This window comes from Pseudorca crassidens, chromosome 7 (genome assembly GCF_039906515.1).
Source record: "Pseudorca crassidens isolate mPseCra1 chromosome 7, mPseCra1.hap1, whole genome shotgun sequence".
NCBI lineage: Eukaryota > Metazoa > Chordata > Mammalia > Artiodactyla > Delphinidae > Pseudorca > Pseudorca crassidens.
Window position 1 is genome coordinate 31,871,867 of NC_090302.1, and position 22,719 is coordinate 31,894,585.

A 22,719-nucleotide genomic window follows, 5' to 3' on the forward strand; every position below is an offset into this window, starting at 1 on the left:
AAAGGAAAGACTGTGACTGAGAAAAAGTACCGGAGATTTTGAGTTTCGGTAATTTCAATGATTATCACAGTAAGCACAGCTACCATTTAAAAGTGTTTTTAAAAATCAATTTCAGAAACTAAGAATTAAGAACGAAGAGGGCCTATCTTTCACAACACTGAAACGAATCAGGATAACAACTAAAAGGGTAGAAGGTGGGGGTTAGACTACAAAGATGTCTCCTAAATCTCCTTGTCGGTTCAAACCCTCTGGGCTTGGAGTTACAAAAGGCCATGTTAGGGAAAAAGTACTGCAAACCAGTACTCTTTTTAAGCATGGCATTATTTGAAACCCCTTCCCCCATACAGCTCTCCTGATAAATGTATTTTCAGTTCCCAGCGTACACTGACTTGGAACTCTTGGCCCCAGGCATACAGCCTCTGGGCAGCATCACTGGAAAAGGAGAGGAAGAGGAGGCTTAGGTCACTAACAACGAAGACAGGGGTTTCCACTGAGCTGGAGGGTGCCTAAAATCAGCTAGTCTAATTTATCATGTTTTACAGATAGAGAAACTGAGGCCCAGAGAGAGAAATGCTGTGTTCAGTTCATCTTAAGTAAATATCAGATGCTGGATTTGAACGCAGGTCTCCTTTTCACTCAACCACAATCCTTCTATTCCACTGGAAAGGGAGTTTGGGGTGGGGGAGAACTCTGGGGCCCCTCTCTCCAGTAACAAACTGGAATGTGTCTGGATCAATACACTCCTTTTTGGGAACACAGAAAGTCAGCCATGGTGGCTTTGTAGAGCCCCACCTCATATTCAGGTAGATATGACTTCAAATTCGGAAAGTGGATCCTCGCACATTAAACTTGAGATTATAGACACATCAGTAGTCGGAAATACAATATTCCTTCCCTTGCAGAGAATGTCTACTTGCAACTCAGGATAATTTGTCACATGCATTACCCACTTACAGTTGTCACTCACATGCAGAGAACTTTTATGAGAAGGCTGCAAAAGAGGCAGGTAGAGGCTTTAGGTTAATGCGGGATTCTTTGGTAAAAGTGAAAAGAGCCTTGTTATGAGAAGAGTGCAAAATAACACTTCCCAAGATATCAACTATTTCAGAGTCGCAGAAAATGATGTGTTCCTGTCAATCTTGTCTTGAAGATTGACAAGATGGTTAGCATTCCAGCTCATAGTGGTATTCAACTTCTTACTAACATAGTTTATCTTGCCTTTTATTATTATTTTTAACTGTTATTTATTACACTTATGCTTCCTCCTTGTGGGCAAGATATGGTAGGATTCAAGAATTGGAAGGACTTAAGATTTGGAAACATTCAAGATACAGCCAGGAAGTTATCCCTCAAGAATCTGCCTGTCATCCGTATCTTTCTCATCAGAGGTTTCGGTATTACACCTGCTAACGCAATGCTCTCTTGCTATTTAAAATACCCAAAACAAGTATCAAAGAAAAGGCAAACCAAGGCATAATCTAGAATCAATTACTTATGGCAAAATAATCACAATGTATAATAGGCAAAGATGACTATTTTGCATATTATATATCATTATCCAAAAAAGTGTGAGGTCCTCGAAGCAAGTACTATTTTCTCCTTAGGCTCAAGCCAAGAGTTTTGTATGTGTAGTAAGAATTCAATCAATATTTCTTGAATAAATTACATTACCTAGTACAGATTTGTTAAGGAATAGGTGGGGGAAAGCAAGTTATTTATGCAAGTTGGTTGCTTCAATCAAATCAAAACTAGACTTAGTCTAGCAAAAGTAGGCTAGATATTGGCATAAGTCTCTTGTGGAAAGGTAGGAAAGGTGAGAGGACAGTTATCCCTTCGTAGCTTACTGCAGGTAGCACCCCCATCCCCCAACTCCTTGCCATGGGTGGGTGATTTGTTCCAGAGTTAGAAGGTCAAGGACTAACCTAGAGGAACAGCCACCAAGTAGAGATTAGGCTGTTATCCTTCCTGTTAGCCTCCTCTGAAGGGCTGGTGAGCAGAAGTGGGAAGGTGACATGGGTACAAGGATCACAGTGATCTCAGATTCCCTCCTGATTCTCTCTCCTGGCCACTCCCACCACCGTGCCCCATTCCACGTTGACTCTGAGTTGTGAGAACACAGTCTCTAGATCTCATACTTACTTGGCAGCAGCATCTTTTCTCAACTGTTCATGCTTCATGAGGAGATTTTTCCGGTCTCGGAAAGCTTTTCTGACCTTGTACCCTTTGTAGACAGCCTGGATTTTGAAGGCAGCGATGTCCTGTATGGCTGCGATGGACAGGGCGCCGTGCTCCAACATGAACTGGATCACTTCATGGCGCTCACCAAGCAAAGCGTAATCGAGGGGAGTGTACCTGAAGCAGGGAGATTTTTTTTTTAAGTGTCAGAATGTAGTTCAGGGCACAAACTGGCAACATTACGCAGCAGAAGGAAAACTCATTCTAAGATGTGGAAAAGTTCCTCAGGCAAAGGTATCTTCTGTACTCCAGGACTGTTCCTTTCTTCTCTGATGCACACAAAACAAGGGTGAAGCTGGGGTCAGGTGCTTTGTGCTGCTGACCATGTCTATTCCTCAGTTTTGCTAACTTGCTCACAAATCAGAACACATGATCACTTTTCTTCTTCCCCATGTTTCAAGTAATTCCTTGCTCCTATCTGAAGAAAGCACTGCAAATAATATTCTGTGAGATTCATAAGTTTGAGCCCATGATCACTGATAGTTAATGCTTATGAAATGAAAACGATACCTCCAAATGGAGAGATTTAGTCTATGATAAAGATGGCCCTTTAAATCACCACAGTAAGGATGGGTTATTAAATAGAGTTGGGACAACTGGGCAACCATCTGGAAAAAAAAAGATTCTTACATCACATTTCACTCCAAAATGGATGAAGCAAAGACCTAAATATTAAAAAAAAAAAAGAAACCGTGAAAGTACTAGAAGAAATCATGGAAGATTTTTTAAAATATTGGAGTGAAAAGTTTTTTCCAAAAAAAGATACAAAAATTCAGAAACCTTAAGATTGATAAATCCAACTACATAAAAATAACAAATATTTATAAGGCAAAAATACCAAACAAAGATAAAAGTTCTTCAAACAGGAAATACTAGTGGCTCCTAACATATAAAAATATATTCAACCTCACTCATTTAAGAGAAATACAAATTAAGACTAATATGAGTGAGCACTTTAATCTAATGATCAGCTTAGCAAAGATCAGAAAGTTTAATAACACACTCTGCTGGCGAGGGTGGAGGGAGACAGGCTTTCCGTATGCTACCTTAATCTTTGGGGAGACACTTTGGCACGATATATAGGAATTATTCACGATCTGCCCTTGACATGGCCATTTCACTTACATGCATTCATCCTATAGATATGCTCTTCTGTGTGGAATGCTGTATGTACGAGGATATTCATAGAAGCACAGAAACAACCTCAATTCCATCAACAGAGGACTGGTTAAATAAAGTACAGGCCATCCATGTAATAAAGTCATCTGCATAACGCGGCCATTAGTGTGGTATATGCATATATAAGGAACAATTTCCAGGATGACTTGTTCAAGGAAGGAAAAGAGAAAAAAGTAAGAGACAGAGCAGTATTATGGTGTGCTCCACTGATATAAAAAGAACACATCCCTGTGTGCTCATCTATGTAAAATATATCTCTAGAAGTTTCCCAAGAAACTGGTGACAGTGATGCCTCTGGGAAGGAAGCTAGTTGCCTCAGAGATAGGGGTAAGTGGGACACTTAGTTTTACTAAATGCCCTTAAATTTTGTACAATGTGCATACCTTTTTGATAAATATATTATTTAGAAAAGATGGGTATTAGTGTCATATAGTTATGTATTTGAATCTCAACTGACTACTTTCTAGATGTGTGATTTTAGGAAGATTCCTTTAAAAAATATATCTTCTCTTGGGACTTCTCTAGTGGTGCAGTGGTTAAGAATCTGTCTGTCAACGCAGGGGACATGGATTCGAGCCCTGGTCTGGGAAGCCCCACATGCTGCGGAGCAACTAAGCCCATGAGCCACAACTACTGAGCCCGTGCTCTAGAGCCCACGAGCCACAACTACTGAGCCCGCATGCCACAACTACTGAAGCCCGTGCACCTAGAGCCCATGCTTCGCAACAAGAGAAGCCACTGTAATGAGAAGCCCGCTTACTGCAACAAAGAGTAGCCCCTGATCACTGCAACTAGAGAAAGCCCACGTGCAGCAATGAAGACCCAATGCAGCAAAAAAAGAAAAAAAAAATCTTCTCTACTTTTGGAAATATAAACCAAATTGGATAAATACACAGAAGAAAATAAGTCATCTATACTCCCACACTCAGAATTAGCCACTGTTAATATCGTTGCAAGTATGCTTTCCGTTTTTAAAGAAAAATGATTACTTTGTAAAAATGACACATAGTTTAAGAATTCAAACAATGCAGGATGTACAAAAATTTGAAGTAAACACCCCAAATTCTACCATCCAACAATGGTAATGATGGTTGTCACTTCCTAACCAACTTACTTGGTGCTTCTAAGCCCCCCTTTTCCTAATCACAGACTTGGCATGAAGAGAGAATGAAATAATCAATGTGAGGAAGATAGCAGTGCGCCTGGCAAGAAGGAAGCAGTTCATAAAAGTCAGCTGTGATTGTTGATATTACAGGACATACACTGCAGCACAGTTGGTGATAGCACAGTCACTTATCACGAATATTATTTGCATAGGACTGAAACCAGAACTTATGACTACTGAAAAACCACCTGATCGGATCCCTCTGTGTGACTGTTGCTGAGCTAGTGGGTCAGAGGTGTTGGGAGGAAATAATCAGTTGATTGATGAGATGGAAAATTGATGATTATATGGATGCATGATTAGACACAGAAAATCATCCAATGATTACAGAAAAGAAACTTGCTCTTCAAAACTCACCTAACAGTCACAGGAAGATATAAAAGGGAGAGGTTTTCAGTAAAAGCAAAGGGTGATTTGATCACTTTAGTAAGGAAAATATAAGATCAGAAGGAAGTCCTAAATGCTAAAATTAAGGAACCCCCATTTTAGGACAGCTTGATCTGCCACAACTGTTCAGAAACCAGAAGGCCATAAAGTAGAGGTGCCTATATAAACTTTAAAACATTATTTATACGTAAATAGCATTTTGTAAATTCAGAAAAACTTTCACATATTTCACTATACATTCTATTAATAAAATGCCTTTCAGGGGCTTCCCTGGTGGCGGCGGTGGATAAGAATCTGCCTGCTGATGCAGGGGACACAGGTACGATCCCTGGTCTGGGAAGTTCCCACATGCCGCGGAGCAACTAAGCCTGTGCGCCACAACTAGTGAGCCTGTGCGCCACAACTACTGAAGCCCGCGTGCCTACAGCCCATGCTCCGCAACAAGAGAAGACACTGCAGTGAGAAGCCCACTCACCGTAATGAGGAGTAGCCCCCGCTCGCTGCAACTAGAGAAAGCCGGTGTGCGGCAACAAAGACCCCACACAGCCAAAAAAAAATGCCTTTCATGACTGTACTTTCCCCAACAGAAAAAATCATCAGAGTCATAGTACCACACAAGAGTAGAGCTGAACTGAATTTTAGAGGTTTAGTTTAACACCTTCATTTCATAAATGAATAAACAGACTCAGAAAGATTAAGCAACTTACTGAAGGTCAAGTTACTAGTTACCTGCAAAATCTAGATGAGGACTAAAATCATATGACTCCCTGTTCAGTAATCATTCCATAATTCATCTATCAATTATTGAATATATATGTCTCCTATAGAATGAAACTGCTTCTAAATCAACATGCAAACAACATATGTATTTTTAGTAAGCTTGATCATTTTTTCTATAATTACTAATATATAGTGTCTTTCACATAGTATACAAATAGTATTATCAAAATATGGCTTATGAAAATGAGGCCCAAATTATGCATTTACTTACAAATATGACAAAAAGAAATGACATGGGCATAATATACCCTAAAGAATGCTGAACTGGAAGTCAGCAGACCCCTGGGCATTCTCTTCACTTCTCTGAGCTTCTATTTCCTCATCTGTAAAAGGTGAAATGAAGGGAAGAAGAAGAACTAGATCTCTCAGGCTGCTTGTGGATAGAAAGTTGCATTTCAAATATGTTAAATATTTTTATTACAAAAAAATTATATTTTTATTATGAGAAAATTCAAGCATAAACAAAAGAGAACAGCATAATAATGCTTTATATTCTCATTACCCAAATTTAATAATTAGCAAAACTTTTGCCGTATTTGCTTCATCTATCCCCTTCCTTTTTATTTTTGCTCAAGTATTTTAAAAAAAATTCCAGGGGAATTCCCTGGCGGACATGGCGGTTTCACTGCCAGATCCTGCAAGCCGAGCAGCGGCACGGCAAATAAATAAATAAACAAACAAATAAAGCAAATCCCAGAGCTCCTATCATTTAATCTCTCTGCATTTTAGATTCATCTATAAATAATGTGAACATAACCACAATGTCCTTGTATTAACAAAATTAACAGGAATTCCTTAGTAAGATCTAATGCCCACTCTAAATACATGTTCTCCTGATTTTCTCAAAAATGTCTTTGTTTTTTAACAATTGGTTTATTCAAATTACAATTCTCAGTCAATTTTTGATTCAGGGAGACACAATCCAAATATCTAGCAAGGTTTAAGATTGACATCTGTACCTAGTGTTTAAGCAACTGACCATATTGTGATTATTACTATTGAATTTTTCTTCATCCCAAACTCAATTTAGAAACATTCTAGTGTTGTGAATACTCCCATCTATGTCAGAGTATGGCTGTCAGATAGTTATTGACTGAAAATCAGCAGTGATTGGCAAAAATTATGTCTATACAGTGCACATCAAGTGGTTTGTGTCAATGCACGTGAAGTAAAAATTAGCACTACATTGATGGTAACCAGTCAAGAAACAATGTAGATAAAGACAAGCGACAAGATTCAACTGGACTTGCCATGTGGGAATGGTCTGATGGAATAAGTAGAAAGCCTACACTGGAATGTCAATAAATATAAAAGGCAGTGCCAAGTCCCGACATGTATACATCAATGTGCATGGCTGATGAAACATTAAAGGAGACTGGGATATTGCCACTGTCTCTTTTTACCTGTAGACTGGCAAGTACACTTAGGAGACTCTTTCTTTTGGTCTTTTGGTCTGTACTTAAACATATGTTTACTCCAGCAGGCAGTAAGCACCTTAATTCACATGCTTACTTAGGTCTGAAATTTAAGGGTTAGCATATAAATGGAAATTGAATTACAAAATATTACTTTTTTTATTGTTTCCTAAAAAAATAGCAGTCAGGCAGTAAACACTGTTATAGAATACATCCTTATCTTTCCCTTTTGTTTTTTCAGGGTTTCAAAGGGAGAAACCTTCAGCACCTTCACATATCTGTTTTTGTTTTTGTTTTTTTTAGTTTTTAAAGGAATCTCCATACAGTTCTCCATAGTGGCTGCACCAATTTACATTCCCACCAACAGTGAAGGAGGGTTCCCTTTTCTCCACACCCTCTCCAGCATATATTAACTTTTTAACGATGGCCATTCTGACCAGCGTGAGGTTATACCTCATTGTAGTTTTTTTTTTTTCCCCCCCGCCCCCCCGTACGCGCGCCTCTCACTGTTGTGGCCTCTCCCGTTGAGGAGCACAGGCTCCGGACGCGCAGGCTCAACGGCCATGGCTCACGGGCCCAGCCGCTCCGCGGCATGTGGGATCTTCCCGGACCGGGCACGAACCCGTGTCCCCTGCATCGTCAGGCGGACTCTCAACCACTGCGCCACCAGGGAAGCCCCACATATCTGTTTTAATGTCAAAACCTCAGCCTTGAGGACTTCACTTGGCTTTCCAGTTTCCTTAAGTGTTCAAATACCTAAATCTTCAAGTCTTTTTTTGTTTTGCAATTGTCAGTTGACTATAATAGAGACAGTGAGTTCTTTATATAATCGTTACCAAGTTCAAGCTTGCTCTGCTCACCACACGACAGGCCAATGAATCGGAGACGAGGTGTTGAGGCAAGGAATACTTTATTTGGAAAGCCGGCAGACCAAGATGGCAGACTAGTGTCTCTGAAAAACCATCTTATCTGGGTCTGGATGCCAGTTTCTTTTACAGAATCAGAGAGGAAGAGGCAGTGAGGAAGTAAAATAAAAGGGCAACCAGTCTTGCAAAACATCTGGAATGGCCAGCCTCAGTGAGGGGATGTGTTGGTTTCCTTTTTCTTGCAGCCATTCACAGGTGGGCAGCGTTCCCTGAGGCAGGCCATTATGTATGATTATAGTAACAAAAGGAACGAAAAGCTAAGGTTAAAGTCAAAGACACTGATCCAATGTGGAGTCCGATTTAGCTCTTTCCTGTTACTTATCACTCCCAAAGTAAGGCACACTAATCTGCTTTATCTAAGTCTGCACATGGTCTAAGAATTCCACATAAGTTTCTAAGGCTGGTATGAAGCAGGGTGATGCTCCTAGGAGCCTGAAAACACTGATTTGACAACTGAACAGTTATTTACTGAGCATCTACTTCATGAAAGGCACTGTGAGCAATACAGAGATGACCATGATCTTCAGGAGCTCTCCATTAATAGGGAAGACAGATTACATACAATCATAACATAATGTGAAATGTGCCAAGTGCTGCAAAGATTCACAGTGTAGGGAGAACACAGTTTGGGACACATGACTGTGGGGCAGAACAATCTTAGACAAGACTGTATTTGAACAGGGGAATGACATGATTAACAATTATATTAGTGATATGATTTAGAAAGGCTACTTTGGAAGGTGACGAATTGAAGGAGGGAAAGATCAAAGGAAGGAAAACAAGTAAGGCATTGCGATAATCCCAGAAAGAGTCAAAGAGGGCAAGATCTAGACAATGGTGCTGGTAATGAAGTGGAGATGACAGTGTGAACCAAGGAGGGGTGCTGAGTCTGAAATAGAGATTGAGAACTTACCAGCACCCAAGTGAGTGCGGAAGCCTCGGTGGTTGGTCAGGTCCCCAAAGGAGATAGGCTGAGAGAAGAGATACAGTCCTTGAAGGCTGTTTATATTTAAAAAATAAAAAATGGAACAGAAGCCAAAGAAATGGAGAAGGCGCATGATTAGAAGAGAACTGGGGGACTTCCCTGGTCGTGCAGTGGTTAAGAATCCACCTGCCAATGCAGGGGACACAGGTTCAAGCCCTGGTCTGGGAAGATCCCACATGCTGTGGAGCAACTAAGCCCATGCGCCACAACTACTGAGCCTGCGCTCTAGAGCCTGAGAGCGACAACTACTGAGCCCGTGTGCCAAAACTACTGAAGCCCCTGTGTTCTGGGGCCCACGTGCTGCAACTACTGAAGCCCATGCACCTAGAGCCCGTGCTCTGCAACAAGAGAAGCCACCGCAATGAGAAGCCCGCGCACCACAACGAAGAGTAGCTCCCATTCGCCACAACTAGAGAAAAGCCCACACACAGCAACGAAGACCCAAAGCAGCCAAAAATAAATAAATAAATAATAATAAAAGAAGAGAACTGGGGAAATTCCTGGGCGTTCCAGTGATTAGGACTCTGTGCTTCTACTGCAGGGTTTGATCCCTGGTTGGGGATCCCACAAACTGTGAGGCACGGCCAAAATAAAAAAATAAATAAATAAAATAGAAGAAAATATACTGTCACAGAAGCTTAGAGAAGATATAGGCTCAATAAGGTAAAGAAGAGGAGGCAATAGAAAGGAGATAAAGAAAGGCCAATGAGGGTGGGCAGAGAAGACATCATGAAGACATCATGTGATTTATCAACTAGGAATTTGTCAGTGACCATTCAGACACAGATTTCAGTCTAAATGTGATGATAAAGAAATGCAGGCAGGGAAGACAGTGTGAGAGAAGGCAAAGAAGACAAACTTCAGAAGAAAGGGAACTGGAGAATAACAGATGGAGGTATAACTAATGGGGAAAGGTTCTGAAAGAAGTGGGAAAGATGAAGGCCCCATGTTTCCTCCAAGACAGCAGGACTAGAGAAACCCTCTTTCCTACAGAGTCTCCCATCTCCTGACAGAAAGAGCTGGTGGTGACCAAGAGTGTGGGGATGGTGTCACTGCAGGGCCATTTTAGTGACAGCATCCATGAACAATGAAAACTAAAGCACAGACCTGGGCTGGGGGGACTCGGGTATGGAAATCTGATTACCATCTTATTCGTTACCTACAAGTTACTAGAATCTTCCTAGATCCAAGACCATCAAGAATCTCTCTTGCTTAGACTTCACACTATGTCTAGTCCTTTTTATTGGGCCTGGGTTCTTGGACAACAACTCCAGCCTAAATCTGTGGATCTCATATTATTCAAGAAATCTGTATTTAAATTAAAATCCCAAACTTTCATCTTAGTTTTTCCTTATTTTTTCATGCTGCATGGTGGCACCTCTGTCCACTAACTGATAATATCCTCTTCATCAAGAGAAACTTCTTGAATATATAACACATTCCACTGGCCTAACCGAATTCGTAGTCCTGGTGAGTCAGGACTCCCCTGACTTGATGCTACCAGCCGAAAGCCAGAAGCCCTAATTTCTTCATCTGGAAAATGTGAGCTTGCCCTAGGCAATATCTAAAGTTCTGAGTAGCTTTAAAATCCCATGATTCTAGAACATATGTATATGTATAACTGATTCACTTTGTTATAAAGCAGAAACTAACACACCATTGTAAAGCAATTATACTCCAATAAAGATGTAAAAAAAAAAAATCCCATGATTTTAAATCAACACTGCATAGAACTTTTGTTCTTTTCTTCTGGTTCAGGATTTCTTAGTGTAGTGTTTCCTTATGAATATACTTATTTCTGAACCAATATCTAAACTTGAGATTTTTAAAATATGGCAGAAAGGATGTGAGATGAACAACAATATATTCCTTTTATCAATGGCTTACCTCTCTTCATTGTTTTCCATCTGATTAGGGAAAGCAGCAAAGTCTAGTAGTAATTTAATGGCATCAAGGTATCCATTGTTACAGGACCAGTGCAAAGCTGTCCTTCCCTACAAACATAAAGAAAAATCAAGTACATCTGGTGTCAGTATTTTTGGACACATAGTTATTTATGATGACTCAAATATATAAACACTTCTCTCAAGCTGCTTAATTACAAAAAGAGAAAATATTAAGTATACAGTGGAAAAAATGGACTGTATCTTAACCAAATGATCAAAATTAATACTATGTTAAGAGGCATCAAATGTCTCCAGAAGTGATACCCCGAGAATTCAATATCACTTATGCAATATTCCAACCCAAAATGTAAAACTTGAATCTAATTATGATGAATCATTAGGCAAACTCAAATTGAGTGAAATTCTATAAAATAAATGGCCTGTATTCTTAAAACATTTCAATGTCATGAAAGATAAAAAAGGCTTGAAGCATTGCTAGAGATAAAAAGGAATACTTCATAGAGTTAAAGGCGTCAAAGAGGAAGATATCACAATCCTAAATCTGTATGCACATAATAGCACAGCTTCTAAATATACAGGATTAAAATTGACAAAATTGAAAGGGGAGATAGTCATATCCATAATCACAGTGGGAGATTTTTAACCCATCTTTACAATAGTTGATAGAACAAATAGATAAAAAAGCAGTAAAGATACAGAAGGCATGAACAATACAATGTAAAATTTGAACTAAGTGATATGTATATAAAACATTGCATTGAACAATGACAAAATTAGTACCCTTTTCAAGTATACATAGAACATTTACCAAAATCAACCAAGTGTGGGGATATGAAGAAAGCCTCAAAAGCTTTTGAAAGATTAAAATAGTTCAGAGTATGTTATTTAACTACAGTAAAATTTAAGCTACAAATCAGTGCGGTAGGTAGAATAAGGAACTCCCTTGCAAAGATGTCTACATCCTAATCTCTGGAATCTGTAACTATATCATATTAAATGGAAAGGGGGAATTAAGGTTGTAGATGGTATTAAGGTTACTAATCAGCTCACTCTGAGTTGGGGAGATTATCCTGGATTATCCAGGTGGGCCCAATATAACCACAAGTGTCCTTATAAGTAAGTGACAGAGAGAGGCAGAAGGTGAATGCCAGAGTGACGTAGCATGAGCGAGACTCAGCCAGTCACTGCTAGCTGTGAGGAATGCAGCCACAAGCCACAGAATGTGGGCAGCATCTAGATGTTGGAAAAGTCAAGGAAGCAGATTCTCTCCTAGAGCCTCCAAAGAGAATGAAGTCCTGCCAACACCTTGGTTTTTAGGACATTTTGGACTCTGACTTCCAGAACAGTAAGATAATAAATTTGTGTTGCTCTAAGACACTAAGTTTCTGGTAATTTTTTATAGCAGCAATAGGAAACCAATATAATCAAAAACAAAAAGATAATGAGAAAATGCCCAACTGCCTGGAAATTAAATAATACACTTCTAAATAATCTATGGGTCAAATAATAAATCAAAATGGAAATCAGACAGTGTTTGAGTTGAATGATAGTGATCGTACAATTTATCCAAATTTGTAAGATGGAGCTAAAGCATGCTTAGAATAAGAAACATGCTTAAATACATATACTGAAAAAAAATATTGAAAAAAATCAATGATTTAAACTTTCATCAAAAGGATCTTTTAAAAAATATTAAATCAAATCTGATGGAAGCAGATGGCAGGAAATAATAAAGATAAGAGTAAATGCCAATGAAATAGTGAAAAACTTAAAATATAGAAAATTTAAAAAGACTGGAGTCCTTTGAAGAGATGAATAAGCAAGACTGAAATTTTTTTAAAAAAAGAAAAGAGACAACATGTATTACCAATGTATGGAATGAATAAGAGGAAATCATTACAGGTCTTACAGACATAAAATAGAAAACAGAATGTATGATGAACTTTATGTGAATACATTTGACATTTTTAATAAAATGGATAAATTTCTCAAAAAAAATGCAACTTACCAAAGCTGAACGGAAAATGATTAGAAAATCTGAATTGTCTTTTTAATTATTAATGAAGCTGAATCAGTTATTAACAACCTTTGCACAAAGAAAACCCCTAGACCAGATGACTTCAGCAGGGAATTCTTCCAAACATTTAAAGAAGAATTTAACACAATCCTACACAAATTCTTTAGGAGAATAAGAAAAGAGGGACTACTCCCTAACTCTTTTCATAAGGTCAATGTAACCTTGCTACCAAAACATGACAATGTAAGAAAGGAAAATTATAGGTCAATCTCTCTCATGAACATAAATGCAAAAATATTAGCAAACAAAAATCCATCAATACATATACTTCAAAAATATATCATAAGTAGGACAATGTAGTCAATGTAATTCACCACATTAATAGCAAAGAATAGAAAAAATAACATAATCATGTTGATAGATGCAGACACAGTATCTGATGAAAATTAAACAGCTAATTGTGATTTAGAAGAACTCTTAGCAACCAAAAATATAAGAGAATCTATAGCAAACATCACATTCAATGGTGAAATATTTAAAGCTTCCCCTGAGAAGCCAGAATGACTTAAGGATGTCAGCTATCACCAGTTCTATTGCATTGGCGGTCCTAGCTAGTTCAATAAGGCAAGACAAAGAAATGAAAGTCATAAGAATTGGAAAGAAAGAAATAAAAATGTTATTGTTCACAGACAGCATGATTGTTTATTTGGATAGTCCAAAACAATACACATGAAAACTAACAGAAGTCGCAAGTAGCTTACATAAATAATATACTACTTATGTATGAACTTGTAAAAAAAAATGTAAAAGGTACAACAAAGTATAAAAGATGCATTTCTAATAACATTGGTATAGGGACCATATTTTACACATTTTTCATTATGTTACTTTCACATATAGTAACAATCTTGATAAATACTTATTCAATGAATTAATAGGGAATATATTTTCTGACTTGGAAAACATAATATGCTAGTATTTTTAAAGAGTTAAAGTAAGCAAACTAGCAAAATATGTCAATATTGGCTAAACTGAGAGAAATCAATACACTGCTACATAGCTGAGGGAAGCATAGATTAACCTGTGTGTTTTAATAATTGGTGTGAAAGTATATATCAGAGCCTAGTCACATTCATATACCATTCATTACTTTGATTCAAAAATCTCACTTACATGAAATTATTCTAAGAGAATAACCCAAAAGGAAAAAGTTAAATGCACAAAGATGATTAATGCAACATGTTCTATAAATAACGAAAAAGTATCCAGCAATAGGAAGTTACTGATTTAATTCTAAAGTCTAGGTTACAGGCATAGCTTGGACCTGACTCCCCCGCAATACTCCCACCACTGTTGTCACCTTAGGGTAATTATTTAAGCTCCATGAGCTTCAATTTCCTCCTCTGTAAAACAGGGATGATAATAGTAACTACTTTATAGACTTGCTGTGAGGAGTGAATGAGTTATTTTACAGAAAGCTCTCAGAACTTTGGAATATTAAGCATCCATGATTATGAAAAAAATTATATACCAATTGAAAAAGTACTGGTGATAATTCTGAGGGAGCAAAACAAAATGTGGTTTGTAAAATCATATGATATATATATTTATATACCTATAATCATATGCCATATATATATTTTATAAAAGTTATCAAACCGTTCCCGTTCTATATGATGACTTTGTTAAATTATATATGCATATATAGGCAAGGACTAGAAGAGAACATGGACAAATACAAATCACTTTTAATTAACAGATTTGTGAGTGATCTCTTCACTTGGTAAATTGTTGTCTTCCTTAATTTTAGTTAACAAAGAGGCAATGCTCCAAACACTTTGGAGCAGACAATATAAAAAAGACGTAGAATTTCTACCTCTTTGTCTTGAATGTTAGGGTCTGCGTTATTTTCCATGAGCACGGCCATGCAGTTGATATATCCCCCATATGCAGCACACTGCAGTGGGGTTCTTCCTGCATAATCCTGCACATTTGGGTTGATCTTATTTTCTATCAATATCTGGCAGACATCAGCATTTCCTCCCAGCGCTGCCCAGTGTAGAAGAGAATGTCCATCTTGGTCGACTAGATCTACCCTTGCTCCACCTGAAAAAGCAAAAATATAATGAAAATGTCTAATACAGAGAACATTTATCAAAAAGAAGTTTAAAAAATATAACAACAGTCCTTTAAACGCTTTACTCTCAGCAAAAAGCTTTCATGTATATCATCTACTTCAGATTTTTACAATAAGCCTGTGAACTGGTCAGGGTAGGACTCCTTCCCCTTTTACATAAAGTGAAACTGAGGATCAGGCAGGTGCAGTGACTTTTTGCAAATCAAACAGCTACTAACAGGTGGAGCTAGCAGTGAACCTTGAGTTTCCTGATGCCAGGCTCTTCCCTCCATCCTTCTACCCAGGCAGCTCTCTGCCATGTAAAGCTATATTTCAAAGGCGAATGGAGGGGCTTCCCTGGTGGCACAGTGGTTGAGAATCCGCCTGCCAACATAGGGGACTCGGGTTCGAGCCCTGGTCCGGGAAGATCCCACATGCCATGGAGCAACTAAGCCCGTGAGCCACAACTACTGAAGCCTGCGCGCCTAGAGCCCGTGCTCCGCAACAAGAGAAGCCACCGCAATGAGAAGCCCGCACACCGCAACGAAGAGTAACCCACTCGCTGCAACTGGAGAAAGCCCGCATGCAGCAATGAAGACCCAACGCAGCCAAAAATAAGTAAGTAAGTAAATAAATAAATAAAATAAATCTATTAAAAAATAAGGTGAATGCAAGAAATCCTACCTTTTGAGAGTGACTTGTTAGGAGCACTCTTAATAACTAACCTTTGATGAGTGTCTGAATCACATCTTTGTGTCCCATCTCACAGGCTCGGAAAAGTGGAGTATGTTTCATGACATCAGTAGCATCTACTTGAGCATTATTTTCCAATAATAACTTCACGGTGCTGACATGGCCAGAAAGGGCAGCAGCATGTAAAGCTAAAAAGGGAGCGAAAGAAAGTGAAGAGCTTCCAAATAACAGCTTTACCTTTTTATTATACTATGTGTCTTCTTCACTTTTGATTTTCTCATCATTTTGGCTAAATGCAATTTAATCTTCAGGATTCTCTATTTTTTAACTTTAACAGATTTCTATCTTCCTTTCTATTCATATGTATTACTCACACTTTTCCCCTTTCCTTCTACCTTTCTCATCTGTTTTCTTCCTTTCCATCCTGTTGTTCTGAAATGGTCTCCTCAGTTACTAGTTTATTATCTTTTCCTCTTTCTAAGAGAGTAAGAGAACAAAAAAATGACAAAGAGAAATGATTTAAATGATGCAGGCAATTCTGCCCACAAACCCACTCAATTAGTATATGTCCCTGACGGGTTGTGTGACGGGACCGTCAATCTACTGTTCCTTCAGTTGGTTACCTGTGCTATTCCTGCAGTTGGTCTGTGTACCCACATGGTACTGAGAGTATGTGTATCTTACTGCACTGAGTGCATTTTTCATACAACATGACTCCAAATGCAAGTCAGCTATTTCCTCAGGGCGCAATTTCAAAAACAGCAATTCCTTTCAAGATTGGAGAAAAAAGTGAGATGGAATGTAGTCTCCTCTCTGGTAAGGGGTTTGAAAGAGTAATTTTGACTATGTGTGAGTTTCACATTACGCTGATCCCTGCCTACATTATTCCACTCTAGTGCTTATGTCATCACTCTTTAGATTACTCTTGAAATTCTATTTAATTCATCACTCTAAATTCTGAATTTTTCAGGATAACTGTGTAGAGGCCTGGGTCAATTCTTTCTAAGGGTTATGGCTCTATACTGTCTAGGATAATGTTTCTTTCATAAAGTGTGATCCATGGACCAAACCTGGGATGCCTATGAAATGCAGATTCCTGGGGATTTGTTGAGAAGCTATTGTGGACTGGGTACTAATATAATGCTGGGAATTCAGCAGGGAACAAGATAGCTAAGGTTATATTCTCATAGAGGAAGCAAAACAAAACAAGACAAGAACACTGAAGTAATAACATTTAAGTATTAGATGGTGATGGATGGTATAATTAAAGAAGTAAAAAGTATTTTGATATATAGAGTGACTGGGGGATTACTTTTGATTGGTGGTTAGGGAAAGCCTTGCTAAGGTGCTGACATTTAAGTTGAGAGTAAATCATAAAAAAGAGACAGCAAAGCAGAGATCTCAAGGGAGAGTAGTCTGGGCAAAGAGAACAATGAGTACAGGGGTAGGAATGAATCTATGTGTTTAAGGAAGGCAAAGAAGCTGCAGCACAATGAGTGAGAATGAGGTAAGTCAGAAAGGTAGAAAAGGCCAGACCATAAATGGCCATACAGGTCAGAGTGATGGAAGACACTGAAGGGCTTTACGTAGCTGAGTGATATTCGATTTATGCTTTCAACAGATCACTCTAGCTGTTTTGAGAATGCATTATAGTAAATTAGAGTGTAAGCAGGGAGACCAGTTAACGCTAGCGCAGTTGACTGGGTGAAAACAGTGGTGGCTTGAACTAGGGTGACAGGAATGGAGATGGAGAGAAGCAGAAAGATTTAGATTATATTTTGGAGGTGGAGTCAACAGGACTTCTGACAGGATTTGATGTAGGATCTCTATATAGTCTGGGAACAGCCCTAGTAATTCTCATGCATACTTGAGTTTGAAAAGCCTGACCTAAATGGCTGAATGTTAGTTTGGCCTAGACAAGATTCAGATGGGTGTGAGAGACTTCAAAAATCTGAAGTGTGTCATATGGAAGACAACGCAGAGTGGAACATTCAGTTTGACAAATTTTGGCTCAGTATAAGGAAGCGCACCCTGATAGAGTGAGATTAAGATGGAAGTAATGGGTTCTCTATATTGGAGCTGTTCAACCAGAGGCTGAAAGACACTGGGGAGATGTCTTTGGTGAAAAACACTGGTGAGAATGTTATAAGGCAAATTAAGGCATGATATATCTGTGAGAGTTCTGTGATTTTCACATTTAAGAGCATAAGAATGCTTTTTTTCCCTCCCATATGAAATTTTATACAACATCCAACATATAAAATAGTTAAGAGTTGAGTGGTTCTGACTAAAGTAGGGGTAGAGGGTTACTCACTTAAGCATTTACCCCTCAGCAACATTTCAGGTACCTCTATAGGAACGTGTTGCTCTGAAGAACATGGTTTGGAAAACCCTGGACTAGATTTAATTTTAAGGTACTTTTTACTTCTGAAATTCTACAATTATGTAATGTGGCTTCAAGTATGCAACAGATACTCTTCAGACAAATATCAATGTCAGATTTTTAAAAAACAGACAAAATTTCAATTAAGCATAAGATAGAATTAATGATATTAAAGGAAATTCCCCATTTCTGACTTTTTTCATTTATTTTAAAACAATCTTAGACTACTATTGCTGCTCCCTCTTTGAAAAAGTACCACAAGTTTACCTAGGAGCTTTAAAAATTATTTTCAATAACTTTCTGTTATGGAAAATTTCAAACATATTCAAAAGTAAAGGCAATAATAGTCCAATGAACTCAATATTGTCATCACCCAGATTCAACAATTATGTGTTGGCTAACCTTGTTCCATCTAACTGCTATCCATTCCCCCACTTCTGATTTTTTGAAGAAAATTCTAGAGTCATATGCTTCCGTTTGTGAATATTTTAGTATGTCTGAAAGACAAGGATTCTTTTTTTAAACACAACCACTGTATCAGTCAGAGTATCTCTCATATAACTCTAACAGAATTCAATATGAAGAATTGCTACCTTTGTAGCAACTGAAGAACTGAAAAAGCAAAAAGGGAACAGTAAGGTATCACAGAGGCAGTAAATGCAGAAAACGGCGAGCAATTCTAAGACTGAGGAAACAAAAAGAAGAGGATGGAATTATTACAACTTTAAACGCTCAGAAGAGGCACCAGGCAGAGCCGAAGCTCAGACCTCAGAGGAGGGGCTTTGCTTGGCTGTTGCGGGTATCTCTGAGGAGGGTGCTCTTTGGCGGCTACCGTAAGTGCTGGAAAAGCTGCAAAGTGAAATTAACTGTTGCCACTGGAACAAGCTCTCAGTACTCTGTTGTGTGAGACTTACTAGGGTATTGCTGACAGGAACGGGAAACAAAAACAAGAATAGGAAGCAAACAGGAAGATGCACTCCCCTGCTCCTCTTCCAGCTTTCCAGTCTCCCTGTACTGCCCCCTATGGGCTGACTCCCCTGCTGGCAAAGAGGGAATGTGGTTTGCAGAGCCCCAGCCCCAGTCAAGCAAAGAAAAGATAGGCCCATTTTCATATCTAAAAAATATTAACAAAAGCTTTGTAATATCAAATATCCAGATAGTGTTCACATTTTCCTGAGAGCTTTATAATTTTTTTGTAATTTATTTATTTGAATCAAGATCCAAATAATACCCATATATTGCTATTGATAAGAACTCTTTTTTAATTAAGGCAAAACAACTCTGTAGAGGGATGATGGAAAGGAACTCACCTGCATAGAATAGAAATGTCAGGAAGGTATCTCTGACATATAATAAAATCTCCTTAGGATAAAGAGCCCAGGGAATGAATGAATTTGAGAGGAATTTATGTCTCAACCCCAACCATGATGCACATTAGAAAGGCAACTTTGGTCGACAGAATGCAAGTATCCTAGCTCATACTTTATTAAAATACATGAAAAGTTAAACAAAGAGTGATGCTAGTGATAAAGACTGCATACTAATACAAGTCTGACAAAAAAATTAAATATTCAAATCATTTATAAGCTCAGTGTCCTATGCGCCTGTACAATACTCCTTAAGAAGCTTAAGGTCTATTATGAAGCTTTGGTATAGAAATATTCAATACTTTAAAAAGTTAAAGGCTTTATCAAAATTGATATTACCTAAAAACTCTTTTTAAAAAATTAGAAGGTGAGATGGTCTCGGTATAGGGAGGGAGATACGAGGTGTAGCAACTCCATTCCCCTCTGTCCCCCAAGTGCTACATCAATAGTGTCGGTGGTCAAGAAAGATCTTATCCAGGATAACAGGTAGGTGCAAACAGCTCTAGTATGTTTCTACAAATAAAAAAACATAACATTGAGAAGCTCATAGCTGAGGTTTTCTTCTGTTCAGTGTTATTGTGCTGTTGTGTGATTTTTCTTTCTCTTTCTGACTTGCAATTTGGATATACAGGTGTCCCTTGATATCTGTGGGGGATTGGTTCCAGGAGCCTCTATAGATACCAAAATCTGAAGATGCTCAAGACCTTTATATAAGATGGTATAGTACAGTGAATACAAGTCAGGCTTCCATATCCGCAGATGCAAAACCCTCAGATATGGAGGGCTGACTGCAGTATATAAGGAAGAGACCTCTAAGGTGACAATGAGTGTTAAAAAACTTATACTTCTCTTACTAATCAACACATAGTTAGAGGGCTCTCTTATTAGAAAAAGAGATTAAAGGAAGCACCTAGTAAGAGATTTTGAAGCTTTGAAGCTTCTAGAGCCATGGGAGGTTAACTCTGAAATGGGAGATTCAGAATGCAGCAATGCTGTTCAAAACTGAGAAAAGAGCATATTAAATGAGCCTGGTGAGAACATACTTAGATGTGTGTGTTCTCTAAAATGTAATTCTAAATGGTTGAAAATATAGTTAATAATTGCTAGGTATGTATAGTTTTAAAATGCAGGTTCATTCTTTTTTACACAAAGATATATGACTAGAAGAGTTCCCGCAATCATGTCTAAGGAGCAACAAGGCTTGTAAATCAAATGCCAAGATTCACTTGGTAGAAACACAGGCTAATTTTAGCCATAATACTCGGAAGAAATAAAGCTGCTGGAGTGATGTCCTGGCAACCTAAACTTAAAAAGTTAAGATGAAAGTCGAACAATATTAGATTAGGAACAATGGTTTCAACTTACTATTTTGCAAAATAGCACCATCTACACTTTGAAGCTTGAATGAAAGCAAACTGAATATGTCTGCCAGTTCTTACCTGTACCTCCATACTTGTCTGCCATGTTAATGTCAATGTCAGATTTTAAACTCAGCATAGTCCTAAGGACGTCATCACTGCCTTTCCCAGCAGCCCACATAAAGGATGTTCTTCCTTCAAGGTCTGAATCATCTTTTACTGAAGGATGTTTTAGAAACACTTTAACTGTTTCCTGTAAGAAAACTTCATTTAAAAATTTGAGACAAGAGAGTAGCATTTTCTTTGGTAAGAAAGTCAGTGTTATATGTGACTTCCACTAAGAAGCAAAGTATTTTTTCCTCTACTTTTTTTTTTTTTTTTTTTTGCGGTACATGGGCCTCTCACTGTCGCGGCCTCTCTCGTTGCAGAGCATAGGCTCCGGACGCGCAGGCTCAGCGGCCATGGCCCACGGGCCCAGGCGCTCCGCGGCATGTGGGATCCTCCCGGACCGGGGCACGAACCCGTGTCCCCTGCATTAGCAGGCGGACTCTCAACCACTGTGCCACCAGGGAAGCCCCTTCCTCTACTTTTGAATCAAATGAAATTATCTTTTTATGAGTAACGAAATTACAATTTCCATTGAAAGTAACAATCTTCTGTCCTTATACATTGGTTTTAGTTTTCATAGCACTTCAAAAATATAACCTAACTCCCTCATTCAACATTCTAATAATTGAGAATGATCATCCTCAATTAAGTTTAAAAACTCAACTGCAGAGAAGCCTAATACATTCTCTCACTGTATGTTTTGTTGCTATTTTTAAAAATAGTGCATTTATCAAATAATTATGGGTGGTTACTGAGAAATGCAGTGTTCAATTCATCTAAACAAATATTTATTCAGCATTTCCTACATTCAAGGTCCTTCCTCTATAGAATCATACAAAAATTAGGACCCTTAGTAATTCTAACAGTGTTTAACAATTTTAATGGGGGTTAATATTCATAGCATTTAAAATTGCATCTTTCCTCAAAACTCAGATGCTTACAAGCTTTTAGGAAGATCATAGAAACTTTTGCTTGAATGGAAATAAAATAGTTTCAGAAGAAAACAATTTCTGGAGGCTGTGAGTTGGCCAAAAATGTACAAAATGTTGATGATCAATATTTCAGAGCAAGAAAAAATTTAAGGGCTCATCTCGTCCAGCTCCTCACTTTACAGATGACATTTAGACTCAAGGTCATATAAGCATTGGTAGCAGTTAACAGGAGTAGAATGCAGGGTTAAATCACTTCACTCTTTCCACTGTAACACACACTGCTTCCTCGTCTTAAAACTAGATGTTGAGCTACTGAGGTATTACAGCTTAGTGCTCCTTAGGATCTAGTGTATGTCCTTATGAAGTAGATTTGAATAAAGAAATAAAATTTTGGTACTTCCCTGGTGGTTAAGAATCCAGTGCAGGGGACACGGGTTCAATCCCTGGTCCAGGAAGATCGCACATGCTGCAGAACAACTAAGCCCGTGTGCCACAGCTACTGAGCCTGCACTCTAGAGCTTGCGAGCCAGAACTACTGAGCCCACGTGCCACAACTACTGAAGTCCATGCCCTAGAGCCCATGTCCGCAACAAGCCACTGCAATGAGAAGCCTGCACACTGCAATGAAGAGTAGCCCCCGCTCGCCACAACTAGAGAAAGCCCATGTGCAGCAATGAAGACCTGATGCAGCCAAAAATAAGTAAATAAATAAATTTATTAAAAAAAAAGAAATAAGATTTTAAAATGTTGGTGATTTGGGGGGTTT

General features: G+C 38.4%; 1 protein-coding gene across 5 annotated transcripts in view; it reads right to left on the reverse strand.

Annotated features, from left to right (window-relative positions):
* The window catches only part of INVS (inversin), a 142,073-nt gene that overhangs the window by 39,161 nt on the left and 80,193 nt on the right, over positions 1-22,719 (reverse strand). For all 5 annotated transcript variants that reach the window (XM_067743814.1, XM_067743816.1, XM_067743813.1 and 2 more), the window contains 5 exons: positions 20,995-21,166; positions 15,838-15,993; positions 14,873-15,102; positions 10,960-11,066; positions 2,140-2,352 (listed from right to left, as the gene is read on the reverse strand). In XM_067743814.1, coding sequence (XP_067599915.1) covers positions 2,140-2,352; positions 10,960-11,066; positions 14,873-15,102; positions 15,838-15,993; positions 20,995-21,166 — 878 coding nt within the window. The remainder of the gene's footprint in view (positions 1-2,139; positions 2,353-10,959; positions 11,067-14,872; positions 15,103-15,837; positions 15,994-20,994; positions 21,167-22,719) is intronic.